The 13,362-nt window shown below is 60.3% G+C and overlaps 3 protein-coding genes across 4 annotated transcripts; 2 read left to right on the forward strand and 1 right to left on the reverse strand.

The window, feature by feature from the left end:
* The first annotated feature begins 313 nt into the window (after positions 1–313).
* On the forward strand, positions 314–7,912 carry KANK3 (KN motif and ankyrin repeat domains 3). Of its 2 annotated transcripts, none has more exons than XM_037018433.2 (11): positions 314–396; positions 517–578; positions 1,381–2,655; positions 2,735–2,834; positions 2,955–3,215; positions 3,300–3,384; positions 3,863–4,079; positions 6,283–6,425; positions 6,536–6,736; positions 6,819–6,917; positions 7,552–7,912. In XM_037018433.2, exons 1-11 carry the CDS (start codon positions 386–388, stop codon positions 7,663–7,665), a joined length of 2,568 nt encoding a protein of 855 aa, XP_036874328.2. In that variant the 5' UTR covers positions 314–385; the 3' UTR covers positions 7,666–7,912. The 2 variants fall into 2 exon arrangements, with proteins under 2 accessions (XP_036874328.2, XP_036874329.1); XM_037018434.2 differs by having other exon boundaries at positions 316–396; positions 3,036–3,215.
* A 200-nt stretch (positions 7,913–8,112) lies between these two features.
* On the reverse strand, positions 8,113–9,220 carry RPS28 (ribosomal protein S28). The gene is made up of 4 exons (XM_017645264.3): positions 9,117–9,220; positions 8,996–9,043; positions 8,389–8,522; positions 8,113–8,185 (listed from the first exon to the last, which is right to left on the reverse strand). The coding sequence occupies exons 1-3, from the start codon at positions 9,153–9,155 to the stop codon at positions 8,400–8,402; spliced, it is 210 nt and encodes a 69-aa protein (XP_017500753.1). The 5' UTR covers positions 9,156–9,220; the 3' UTR covers positions 8,113–8,185; positions 8,389–8,399.
* Positions 9,221–9,243: 23 nt separating this feature from the next.
* On the forward strand, positions 9,244–13,341 carry NDUFA7 (NADH:ubiquinone oxidoreductase subunit A7). Its single transcript, XM_017645263.3, has 4 exons — positions 9,244–9,372; positions 9,814–9,863; positions 11,807–11,956; positions 13,159–13,341. The coding sequence occupies exons 1-4, from the start codon at positions 9,322–9,324 to the stop codon at positions 13,262–13,264; spliced, it is 357 nt and encodes a 118-aa protein (XP_017500752.2). The 5' UTR covers positions 9,244–9,321; the 3' UTR covers positions 13,265–13,341.
* Positions 13,342–13,362: the final 21 nt, after the last annotated feature.

Here is a 13,362-nt window from a genome sequence, read left to right on the forward strand (position 1 = left end):
TCAGATGCTCAATTATGTCTTGTTTGCATTTCTCTAAGAAAAAAAAATTTCAAGAGATGTAGTTGTTTTGTAATATGCAGAATCTGAGCAGTTGAGTTTTTGATGAGACTGTGAGGGGCTTCCAACTCTCGCCTTCCTCTTGTGAGGGTCTAAACCCCACCCCTTTGAGCTTTAGTTTCTAATTTTCCCCAGGGACTGACAGGTCTGGAATGACCACTCCCCACCTCCTACCCCCTGCTACTCACTTTCTGGATTATTTTCCTCTTATTTCCTTTTGATGCCCTTTCTGCAGCCTCCTGTCCAGCAGACTGAGGCGCAGAACCTGGGGGTCCCCACATTCATTCATTCCAGAGTTTCAAGACTTCCTGAGGAGGGAGGAGAAGGCATGTGTGCAGGGTGAGGGGGTGAAGAGAAGGTCGGGGGTCTGTTTACTCAGAGTCCATGCTGACTGCAGAGGCACAGCCACTGGGACAGGGCCCAGCCCCCACCCTCACCTGCCCTGGGGGCCTTTTTCAGGGTGTGTCTGGCGGCGACTCCAGGAGACATGGCCAAGTTTGCCCTGAATCAGAATCTGCCTGGTGAGTGTGCAAAATGGAATATGTGTGTGTGCACAGATGCACACTTGGTGCCTGCACGTGGACAAAGCCCTGCGGTTTCCCCCTTTGCACAGCTGCCAGAGGCCCTTTCTAAATGTCCATGGGATAATGTCATGGTCCTGCCCTAACCCGCCTATGGAGTCCTAGCGTATGTGGATGTAATTGCCACTCCTCATAGCGATCCAGGAGGCCCCCCGAGTCCGGCCCTAGCTCACTTCTAATCTTAGCCCCTCTTCCTTCACCTTCCGGGGCACCTTCACCCCTGCCCTGCTGTTACCCCAGCCCATGCTGCACCCTACACCCCAGGGCCTTTGCATGGCTGATTTCTTGTAGGAACTTTCTGTCCCCGGCTGCCTCCTCCTCATTCGGGGCTCCATTTAGTGGTCCCCTCCGCAGGAAACCTGCCCTGACAGCCTGGGCCAAAGTCACGCCTTTTCTAGTTATTCTCTTTCATCTTATTATTATTGCCTTCAGCATCGTTTGGAATGATCATGTTTATTTATCTCTCTCCTACAACAAGGGGTGTTTGTGTCTTGTTCATGCTGTGTCCCAGCGCCTAGAAAAGTGCTTGGCACACAGTAAGCGCTTAGTAAAGGCGTGATTGCATGACTGGGTGCAGAGAAGAATCTGAGCTTTGGGAGTGCGTGTGCACTATTGCAGCTGTACAGGGTTTGGTGCAGGTGGAGCCAGGCAGGCCTGTCATGAGGCGGTGGGGGACGCGCTCTGTGGGTCCAGTCACTCCCAACCACACCTGACGCCCCCCACTTCCCTGTCATGCCTGCAGACCTGGGAGGCCCTCGCCTGTGCCCCGGCCTAACGGGGGGCGTCCGCAGCCCAAGCTCGCCCTACTCAGTGGAAACGCCCTATGGCTTCCATCTGGATCTGGACTTCCTCAAGTACGTGGAGGAGCTGGAGCGCGGCCCCGCCGCCCGCCGCGCCCCCGGCCCCTCGCCCGCGCGTCGCCCCCGCGTCCCCCGGGCCGGCCTCGCAGGCGCGCGCAGCCCCGGGGCCTGGACTTCCAGCGAGTCCCTGGCCAGTGACGACGGGGGAGCCTCGGGCGCACTGTCCCCGGGCGCGCCGCCTGGGTTCCTTCTGCTCCCGCCGTCGCCGCGCGCGCCTGTGCGCAACCCGCGCGTGGAGCACACGCTCCTGGAGACCAGCAGACGGCTGGAGCTGGCGCAGGCGCACGAGCGCGCGCCCAGCCCTGCCCGCGCGGTCACGCGCAGCCCGTGCGGGTCTGGCCGCAGCAGCCCCGCCCCCGGCTCGGCCCCCACCCCCGCCTCCCCTGGCCCTGCGCAACTGCAGCTGGTGCGCGAGCAGATGGCCGCGGCGCTCCGGCGCCTGCGCGAGCTCGAGAATCAGGCGCGCGCGCTGCCCGAGCTGCAGGAGCAGGTGCGTGCGCTGCGCGCCGAGAAGGCTCGGCTGCTGGCCGGGCGCGTGCAGCCGGAGCCCGACGCGGAGGCCGAGGCGCGCCCGGACAAGCTCGCTCAGCTGCGGCGGCTCACGGAGCGCCTGGCCGCCTCCGAGCGCGGCGTTCGCTCCAGGGTCAGCGCCTGGGCCGATGGCCCCGATGGGTTGGCTTCGAGGCGCAGCGAGAGCGCGCTGCACGTCCTCGATCGGGCGCCCCAGACGAGGGAGGTGGGCGCCCAGGCTTCGCCGGAGATCCAAGCTGCGGAGGCCCAGGTAGCGCCGGAGACCCGGGAGGCCGGTGCGGAGGCGGCCCCAGAGACCCTCGAGGCGGACGCATGGGTGACCGAGGCGCTGCTGGGGTTGCCCGCGGCCGCCGAGCGTGAGCTGGAGCTGCTGCGCACCAGCCTGGAGCACCAGCGCGGAGTGGGCGAGCTCCTGCGGGGCCGGCTGCGGGAACTGGAGGAGGCCCGTGAGGCCGCGGAGGAGGAGGCAGCGGCGGCCCGGCCCCAGCCGCGCGAGGCTGCCACCCAGACCCCGTGGGGCTGTGCGGAGAAGGCCACGCAGACCGAGCCCCCCGAGGAGGCTCCTTCCCTGACGCAGGAGAACCTGCCCGGGCCCACGGACGGGGACAGAGCCGTGGCCCCTGCGGGTGAGTCCGGACCCCTGTCTGAGCCCTGGCTGGCCCGCCGTCGGAGTCGAGCTCAGTACCTTTATCTGCTGCCCGCCAGGCATCCTCAAATCCATCATGAAGAAGAGAGACGGTACGCCTGGTGCCCAGCCCAGTCCCGGACCCAAGAGCCTGCAGTTTGTTGGGGTCCTCAATGGAGAGTGAGCACTTTGCCCCTCCCCGTGGCAGCCCCCGCGGGGACAGACCGGGGTTGGAATCCCAGATCTGCCCCCCGGCCCCCAGTGTGGTCTTGGCAAGCCTCCCTTTCCTCATCTGTAAAGGGGGACAGCTACCCCCACCTCGCGAGAGTCCAGAATGAGCCCACGGGGGGGGCTCAGCCGCCGCCTCCCGACCTGCCCCAGGTACGAGAGCTCATCCAGTGAGGACGACAGTGACAGTGACAGCGCGGACGGCGCTGCCGAGCCCCCGAAGAGCAGCTCCTCGGGCTCCGGGGATGACAGCGGCGGGGGCTCCGACTCCGGCACCCCCGGCCCTTCCAGTAGTGGCGATGTCCGGAACTCCGAGCCTGGTGCGCAGGGGAGGTGAGCGACGCCAGGGGCACCGGGTGGGGACGGCCGCTCTCTCGCGCCCCCGCAGGTCCCTGACCTCTCCCTGCTCCTCGGTAGGTGCGAAATGAGCCCGCGTTTGAGGGAGGCGTGCGCAGCCCTGTACCGGCAGCTGAGCCGACCCCGCGGAGTGGCCCGTGATGGCGTGAGTGTCTCAAGAGCCCTTCCCAGCTGGGGTCGTGGGCCCCATCGGGGTCCTCCTCTGACGCCCTCTTAGGCAAGCGCATTGCGTTTGCTAGACTTGGAGATCCCAAATTCCATCGCGCCGCGCGTGAGGCCCCACCGCTCCCAAGCTCTCCAAAGGGATCTCCGCCCCAGGACTCGCCGATCTTTCCCTGGTTCCCCAAAAGGGACCCGCCCCAAGCCCCAGCCCCACTCCGCACTCCCCAAAGACAAGCGGTTGCCGCCTTCCTCTACTCCAGGTTATCCCCCAGAGCCTGGGACCCACACTGACTGGCCTCCCTCCTTGAAAGGGGTGTGGCCCGATGGGTCCCCATGGCTCCCCTCAGACAACCAGTGACCGTCCTCTCTTGCCTGGACTCCCAGCCCTGCCCCCACACCCTCTCTGCTACCAGGATCTGGGCCACCTGGGCCACCGCTGCACCTTTCCCCCATCCCTGCAGGGCGCGGCGCGCCTGGTGGCCCAGGAGTGGTTTCGAGTGTCGAGCCAGCGGCGCTCGCAGGCGGAGCCAGTGGCCGGAGTGCTGGGTGCCCTGGCGCGCCTGGGACCCGAGCTCCTGGCACACGTGGTGAACCTGGCGGATGGCAACGGGAACACAGCCTTGCACTACAGCGTGTCCCACGGGAACCTGGCCATCTCGAGCTTGCTGCTGGACACTGGTCAGCGCCTTCCTCCAGGGTTATGGACTCCCTCTAGGATGGACTGCCAGGGCCTTTCGACCTCTCCCCTCTCAGCTCTGTCCCCATCTGTCTCTCACTTCGCAGGGGGCTTTGGGATTAGGTAGATGTCATCTTAGGGGGATCATGGACTCCCCAGCCTTAGCTCTCTCATCTAGGAAATGGGGGCGTACTGCCTCCCTCCCCGGGCAGCTGTGGTAAGACGTACAGAAGAGCATGAGGCCTGCAGTAGGGGGTCAGTCAGGGGTCGCCAGGCCTTCTGCCCCTGCATCTCCCGCCCTGGCTTCCACCTCGTCCCTGGGCCCCACCTCAGCCACCGGCCCCTCCGGCCTGGAGGGGAGGTCCTCACTGGTCAGGGGTCTCACTGCCCTCCACCCCAGGACTGGCCTGGGGTCCCTTTCCCACATTTCTATTACTTGCCTCTTACCTTCATTCCCTGCCCAACTCTTCCCCCTCTGGAGCACCAGATACACGTACCCGGGTGTTGCTGAGCCCACAGACATACTGGGACCCCAGGAGGAACCAGTGCGGTGCTCGTTCCCCGTACAGCTTCCTTCCCCATGGGACACACAGCAGAGGGGACGGTGGATAGTGGACTGCCCCCCACGAGCTGTCCTGCCTGGGTGTCCTTCATGCTCAGGGTCCTGGGGGCTGCCTGCAGAGGTGTTTTGCTCCTACTGCAGGCTGAGGAAGGTCCCCTTGTCCCCTCCTTCACCCCCCACTCCCAACAGAGATCCTCCCATTCTCTGCAGGTCCTGTTGACCTGGGGAAGCGGCACTGCTGCTCTGGGCCTGGCAGGGGGCTGGGGCTCGGGAGGACAAGGATGGGACAATGCATAAATTCAAAAGATGTCTCCTGGGCATCTCCTGCCTTCGAAGGGGCCGGGTTCTGGGGCTGTGGCAGGGAGTAAAGCCCTGGCCATGGGTCACAAGAGGCCGGAGGCTCCTGCGTTCAAACCTGATCCAGGTCCTTTCCTCAAAGTCCCCCACTTTGTGCCCCTCCTGCCCATTCATGCCCCCCAGACTGTTCCTAGCCTCGTGCAGTTTCCAGAACAGTGGGGAACATAAGCATGAAACAGTCACTCTGACAAATGTGGTCCCAACAGAGGTGGGTGCTGGGAGGGACACATGCCTGGGAGGCTAACAGAACCAACCCAGAAGCAGCAGAGCTGATGCTTGTGTTCAGCCAGGGATGGGCAGCAGCAGCGAGGCTGTGTCCCAGGGCTGCTGTTAACTGTATACACAATGGGTGGCTTAAAATAACAGCGATCCATTGCCTTGGGGTTCAGACCAGAAACGGTCAGTCAAGGTGTGGCAGGGCTGCTTCCTTTTGAGGGGCTCCAAGGGAGAATGTGCTCCATGCCTTTCCCCTGACTTCTGGAGGTTGCCAGGGACTCTCTTTGGTCCGTGGCTCAAGACAACTTCTCTCTTCCCTGCCTTCCATGTCAGTGTCCCCTTTGTCTCTGTGCCTCTCCTAAGGACAGCAGTCATAGGAAATCAGGGCCGACCGGTGACCTCATCTTAACTTGACTGTATTTGAAAAGACCCTATTCCCAATTAAGGTCACGTTCACAGGTACTGGGAGGGGGGTGAGGACTTTGACTTTTCTTCTTGGGAGACATGATTGAATCTGCGACACAGGCTTGGGGGAGAAAGGATTGCAGAGGAAGGAACAGAAGGTGGGTAGCGGAGGACCTCAGAGGCTGTGGCGGACAGCAGAAGCAATAGGGAGACACGGGAGGGTCTAAATCACATGTGACCGGGCCTGTGATTTTCTGATCTGCTGCGTGGAGCTGGGGCGGATTCAGACACCAGGGCGGACCGGGGGACACCGTTCTCCAGGGAAACGACAATGGTGGTTTGGTGGGTGGGAGCCACAGAAACAGGAACGTCCTTTCATTGAGTACCTACTATATGCCAGGTGTTGCTCTAGGTACTGGGGGACATGGCAGTGAGCCAAACCAAGTCCCCAGGCCAGCTTGAAATAGGGAGTGAGATCCGAGCAGAGGCCTGAAGGAGAGGGAAGCATGTGGCTCTAGGTGGGAGAGACTTCGAGGCAGAGGGAACAGTAAATTCCCTACCCCGTGACCTCCTGACATGATGAACCTGAGGCCTGGCAGGCGGTGACCAGGCTGGGTGGGGCTGGGAGTGTTGGCTTCTCTGTTAACTGACCACCCCCAACCCAGGGGTCTGCGAGGTTGACCGCCAGAATCGAGCCGGCTACTCGGCTCTCATGCTGGCTGCGCTCACTTCTGTGGGGAGAGAGGAGGACATGGCTGTGGTCCAGAGGCTCTTCCACACGGGCAACGTTAATGCCAAGGCCACCCAGGTGCGTGGACCCATCCTCTCTGGCTCCAGGTCCACTTTGAGGGCCAACCCGTCTCTGACCTCCCTTTCCCCGGCACCTTTCCCAGTCCTGTCTGCTTCCTTACTCCCCAGACAGGGCAGACAGCCCTCATGCTGGCCATCAGCCACGGCCGTCAAGACATGGTGGCAGCCCTGCTGGCCTGTGGGGCAGATGTGAACGCACAGGATGCAGATGGGGCCACAGCGCTCATGTGTGCCAGCGAGTACGGGCGCCTGGATACTGTTCGGTTGCTGCTGGCCCAGCCAGGCTGCGATCCCGCCCTCCTGGACAACGTGAGCCACCCTGTGGCTGGTATGGGGCGGCAGGGTATCCATGCCGTGGTCCAGGGACCTGACTGTCCCTATCATTCCTCAGGAGGGCACCAGTGCCCTGGCCATTGCCCTGGAGGCTGAGCAGGATGAGGTGGCTGCTCTGCTGCACGCCCACCTGAGTGCAGGCCAGCCCAGTCCCCCGGTGAGTGCACAGCTTCCTGGATGGTCTGGTTCAAGGAGGCCTCCCTGCTCCCCTTGGGGAGCACCAGGGGTGGGGAACTGGGTCTCAATTTCCCCATGTGGCTGGGACTTCATGTTCAACCTGCAAAATGCCCATGGGTCACACACCTCCACAGGTGAAATCTCCTAAGGGCAGAGTACAGCCATTAGACTTAGGTGAGACCTTCCCCGTTGGGGACTCCTATTACGTTGCAAATACGGGGCCTTGGTAGGAGGACTGACTGGGTTAGAGGATGCAGACTTTACAAGTCAGAGCTTCAGGACTTAAGACTGGAGACTTCCTGCCAGCAGCAGGAAGAGTCCCCAAGGGGAAGAGGCTTATATCCAACAGGAGAGTGCCGGGCTGGCTGTAGCACTGTCATGACTAAAGTCGCCCAATTGGCCTGCTGGTCCTGCACCCTCCCACAGATGTGGGAAAGGAGGCACGTTGGTCACATACCCCTTCCAGGTCAGATAGGGGTGAGATGAGATTCAAACCCAGGCAGCCTGGCTCCACTGTAAAGGGTGGGGTTCCTCCTTAGGCATGACCAGGGCAGACCTCCACTGGGTTAAGTACCCTTGAGTCTAAGGACTGAGACCAGGTGCCTTGCCCACAGGAGACCACGACAGGACACACACCCCCTCTCTCTCACCAGTCGCCCCCTGATTCCCCGATGGCTGTGGCTGGTGACGGATGCAGTGGCAATCGAGAGGACCCCCCATTTCAGTGAGCGGCCTGACATGCTGCACACCTCCACCTGAGGAGTGACCTTCCCCCACCCCTGCTCAGCCTCAGTGGCACAGAAGGGCCAGGGTCGCTGTCCAGATGCTATCCCTGGCCCAAGAGAAAGGCCTGGATCACTCAGTGTCCAACTGAGGTTCACCTTGGGCCAGCAGGCTGAGGTGGGGGCTGAAGAGTGACACAGACCCAGTCCACCCACTCCCCAAACCTTCTCTAATAAAACATTCCTAACTCAGTTTAGGTCTTATTTTGGGGACACAAACACACATAGATCTTCCTCCTCAAAAACAAAGTGCCTTGTGGGGAAAGACCCCACCCCCCACCCTACCCCACTACCACACACACCCAGGTTTCCAGAGTGCAAAGGGTCAGTGACTACCTGGGGCCCCACTGGAAAATTCTATAAACCCAGTGACAATCCACACAAGAACCTGAGTTTACATACAATAGAAATGCTTTATTAACAGTTGCAGAACATCCCGTGAGCCAAGTGGTCGACCTCCAGGACCCTGTAAACAGACGCAAGCACTTCATGCTGACAGGCTCCCCAGCAAATGGCAAACTCCCTCTGCCCCGTCTTGCCAATCTCAGCACACTTCCTACACTACCCACTCCAAGAGCCCCTCACCTCCGGGCTTGGCAAAGCCCTCCTTCCACCAGCCAAGGGTCTAATGGGGGTCCGCTCTGTCCCCCACTCTGGCCCTGGACTCACCAGCCACAAGATCAGCGCAGCCTCCGAGCCTCTCGTTCAGATTCCAGTAGGGTGAGCACGTCGCCCTCGCGCACGGGGCCTTTCACGTTGCGGATGATGGAACGGCTCGTATCGTCCATGAATTCCACGCGCACCTAAAGGAGCCCATCGCGTGGACGGGAAGGAGTCAGGGCCGGCCACTGATAGACACCGTGGCGTGAGCAGTCGACTGGGATTCAGGGAATGTGCCGGAGCCAGTCCAAGGATATTCAGAAAGGGGGCGCGGCTGGGAGGGGCTGGGCGGGGAGAAAAGATGAAAAGGAGGGACGAGACGCGGAGAACAGCTCTCGAGCGTCAAAAGCAGCCACCGAGGAGGGCAACTGCAACTCCGGGCGCCTTGGGGGCGGGAGCACACTTGGCAGAGCGTGAGCCAGCAAGCGGGCATTGAGCCCGGGCAATGAGGTCGATGGAGCTCAGACCTGGGCAGCGTCTTGGGGAGATTCGGACCCTCCGGGGGCCCTGCGATAAAGGCGGCGTCGGTTCTCGGGTCCCAGTCGGCAGGGCAGGCCTAGGGCACGAAAGGGTCATCAAGGCTCAGACCCCGGGGCGCCCCGACCCGTCCGCTCACCTGCGTGCACTGTCCCTGCGAGCCGGTCCTACCCAGCACCTTGGTGACCTGGAGGAACGAAGCTGGGGTCAGACCTCGCCTGCCCGCTCCCCCTACTCCCTCCTCCGGGCCCCCGCCTCACCCTGGCCAGCTTGATGGGCTGCACACGACTCGTGTCCATGATGGCGGCGCGGCGGCGGCCGGTCGGAGAGGAGTCACGTGCTCCGGGGTGGGCTTTTATAGAACGTCCAGCCCCCGCCTACTTTTCCTCTCGCGAGACTGTAGGCTCGCTTCCCAGCAGCCCTCGCGCCACAGACGGCGCTGGCGCCCTTCAGGGCGGTCGGAAGATGGCTTCCGCCACTCGTTTCATCCAGCGGCTGCGGAACTGGGCGTCAGGGGTGCGCAGGGCCGCCCTGGAGAGGCTGTGGGCTCGGGGCAGCCCCGACTCGCTTCTGCTGCTCCCTTCCCTCCTGCAACCTTGGGATTTGAGGCCTTTAGTGCCGAGACCCCCCTAGGCCGGGACCTCTCCCTCAGCCCGCCGCTCCCGACTGGTGACCCCTTCAGCCCCGGACACATCCACCTCCACCCCCAGCCCTTGACCCTCCCTTGGCCGGGAACCCCCTCACGCCTGAGATCTGCCTCGTCCCGGATCTCTCAGCCCTGGTTCCTGCGGCCCCAGCCCCCGGCTTGCCTCTCCACCGCCGGGGCCCATACCGCTGTACCCGACTGCCCATCTCTGGCCTTCCCTTCATCTGTCCATTCCCGGGATGCCCCTGTCCCCTCTCCCTCTCCTTTCCTGGGGTACCCTGCGTGCTGACCGTTCTCTCCTGCTCCCACAGCAAGACTTGCAGGCGAAGCTGCAGCTGCGCTACCAGGAGATCTCCAAGCGGTGAGCAGGCCCCGCTCGCTGCCCAGCCTCCAGCCCTGTCCTGTCCTTTCTCCATCAAAACCAAAATCCGTATTCCTCTAGACCCCTGGAGTGCCGGGCCGAAATCCTGCTTCCAGTCCTTGGCAGGCAGTGGAGGCAGGAGGCAGAGATTTGCTTTTAACTCTGCTGGACTCCCATCAGAGCCAGCTGCTCGTGGAACAGCCAATGTGGGCGCGAATTCGGAGTGGGAATCATGTAATTGTGGTCCTCAATGTGGTACTGCCAGTTAATGCTACATCCCCATGCTACACATGAAAGAATATGAGGCTCAGGGAGACTAAGTCATTTTGCTCAAAGTCACTCAGAAGCTAAGTGTCACAAAGTGACAGCTGGGATTTGAACCCACAAGTGTCTTGATTTCAAATTCATTTATATCCAACAATTACGTGACGTTTATAAAAGCCCCTGTTATGTCCTCAGCCTTGGGGATGCTAGTGCAAACAAGAGGAGTTCTTATCCTCATTCCCTTCATGGAGCTTATATCCTAGGGATAGAGAAACACAGTCAAGAAAAACGTTTCTGGGCAGAGGGGTCAGCGAGTGCCAAGGTCTGACAGAGCCAAAAGTTGGAAGGAGACCAGTGTGACTGAAATCCCCTGAGAAAAGGGGGAGAGGAAGTGAGAGTGGGAGGGGGCCAGGCAAAAGGAAGGCGACCATTAAGGGTTAGCACGAAAGGAAAAAAACATAGCACTAAAATAACCAGGTTTACGTGAATGCCTACATGTTGCAACCGGTTCCACGTATCAAAAGTTTTATATTGCCTTACCATCCGTAGTGGATGGGCCAGTTGAGCAAACAGTTCTATTAAATTTGAGTTCTTCGTGGTAACACTGCCCCCTAGTGATATGTTTGGGCCTTTCAGTTGGGCAGGGGTTCTTAATCTTTCTGTGCTGGGTTGACAAAAACACCTTGGCAGACGCTGCCGAAGGTCCTCTCTGCGCTCCAGGGGTTAAGCAGAAGCTAATTTCCACACAGCGTATTGTTTTCATGATCAGATTTTCAAACTTTGTTTTTATCTGTATTTCTCATTTTTAAGAATACAATGACTATCACTTGTTTTAAGAAAAACTTGAACCCTGGCAAAATGGTTCTCAGACAAAAAAGTTGTTTTAAAACATGGTTGAATGAAAACCCAGTCTTCTTAAGATTTTTCCTAGCTTTTCTGCCTTGCCTTTACGCTGTTTTTTCAAGGAAGCTCCTTTTTTTATTTTGAGGTTAGTTCCTTTTTGGGCCTCAAGCTTCTTTGTAAATGTACCCCGGGCTTTGGCCCAAGCCAGGACAGAACTCTGTTTAAGCACCCTCTGGCCGCTAAGACCAGGAGGTGCCAGGAAATGCAGAGACCTCTGAGGACAAGGTGCTCTTTGAGTAAAGAGGTTTGACTACAGCACGCTCCTCAGAGAGCTCCTGCGGTAACAGGAAATCCAGGGGTCCTGCAGTCTGGCCTCTGGGGACAGAGCTTCTCAGGACGAGCCAAGTCTGGGCTGTCACTGGGTAGGTGTTGGGCAGAGCCTCAGACTCCGGCCTTTTGAGTACCTGCAGATGCAGGTGAGGCCAGCTGCCAAGCTCTGGGTTGGGGGTGGGGGTGAGGGAACAGGCCTGGGTGTCCCGTCTGGGCCTCCTCCATCCCCACTGCATTTGGGACAGGCAGGAGACCCGATGGGGCACACCAGGCCTCGCCTTCCAGCACCTTCGCATCTGAAGCAGGAGCTGCCTGCTCCCTGCTTCTGGGCCCAGGGTGACCCCCCACATCCCCCAGTCATAAGTCCATGCCACTGCACCAAGGGAAGCCCCTGGTCTGCAGCCCGTCCCGGGGTCCTGTGACTAAGTGAAGGGCCATGTCAGCACAGCTAGGAAGTGACAGCGACTCACAGTTTGCTTCAATGCCAGTGTCCTCTTTCCCCTCAGAACGCAGCCTCCTCCCAAGCTGCCCGTGGGCCCCAGCCACAAGCTCTCCAACAACTACTACTGCATGCGTGATGGCCGCCGAGAGTCGGTGCCACCCTTGGTCCTTGTGTCCTCGCAGAAGGTGCTGGTGTCGGGCGAGCCAGCGGGCAGGTGAGGCCGCCACAGAGCCCCTCCTGCACCCAGACCTTTGTCCTGTGGGTGCTTTCCAGGGGCCCATTTATGGAGCATCGGCTGTGCCGGGAACTTGCCTTCTGAGAGTCATTTAATCCCCACTCAGCCCGGGGTGAGAGTTAGGGCCTCAGCAGGATACAGAGCTCCAGAGCCCCTCCAAGGGCCCTGGGATAAGACCTGGCACTTATTTTTGTTATTTTGGTTTTTTGAGATATAGTTGACATGCAACATATTAGTTTTGGGTGTGCAACCTAGATTCAATATGTGTATATATGGCACAGTGAGCATCCGAATACGTCTACTGAACGTACATAGTTAAATAGTTTTTCTTGTGATGAGAACTTTTGAGATCTACCCCCTTAGCGACCTGCAAACATACTGTGTAGTTAGAACTCAGCGAACGGGCAGTGTCACAGTCATCTTCCAACTCACCAGGGTCCGGAACCAGACTGTGGCAAGCTGCCCTCCTTCCCCACACCCTGGGCTGTCTTCACTTCATAAGGAGGCCGCCGCCTGCCTCTTCCAGCTCCTTCAGGCTTCTGGGAGGTGGAAGGGCCTGGAACCCCTGCTCTGGGCGGTCGGGCGGTGGGGGGCTCCTCTGCGATGAGAGCCTGCACGCCTGCCCCTCTCCTTCCTTGCGAGCATGCGCAAGCCTCTCAGGCCCCAGGCCCCAGGGACTCGGGTGTTGGGGAGGCCCTTGCCTCAGATTTTACAGTGTCTCCTCGGGGCTCACCCTGTGCCGACCCTGGGTGTTCCTCAATTGCACAGTGACCCTCAGCCCATTAGCCTGGGGCTGGGGCCTGGTCTTACTAGCGCTGTGCCCACAGGCAGGGCCTGCCACATAGCAGGTGCTCAGTACCTGAGAGAAGGAGGAGCAGTGGACACACATCACTGATTGCTTGGCCCTTTTGCCAGCATCCTGTTATGGGGTGACAGGAGTGGGGTGCCCATCCCGCCTGGGGCCTCCAGTCCGGGCCCAGGGGCTGGGCAGGCCAACTGGGGGCCGACACTGGGTGGGGAGACCCCTCTGAGGGGGTTGGGCATTCTGAAACACCCCAAACTCGGGCCTCTGGATCCACGGTCTCAGCAGGCGTGCTTGTGGGGGGCAGGAGCGGTCTCTCTTGGTCCCCTCCGCGCTGCTCTTTGGAAGCCTGGCCCTAAGCGACGTGCTGATCTTCCAGCTCCGCTGCAGCTGCTGTTGAGAGGGAGGCCGCTGAGAAGAAGGCAGTGACGCCGGCCCCTCCCATAAAGAAGTGGAAGCTGTCGGAGGACCAGCCTTACCTGTGACGCTGCCCTCGGCCACCTGCAGCCTTTGTCTCCTGGGATTCCCTCTGGGGACAACATGACCTAATTTATGACAAATAGATTGAGCTCTCCTGTATCAC

This window comes from Manis javanica, chromosome 13, assembly GCF_040802235.1.
Source record: "Manis javanica isolate MJ-LG chromosome 13, MJ_LKY, whole genome shotgun sequence".
Taxonomy (NCBI): Eukaryota; Metazoa; Chordata; class Mammalia; order Pholidota; family Manidae; genus Manis; species Manis javanica.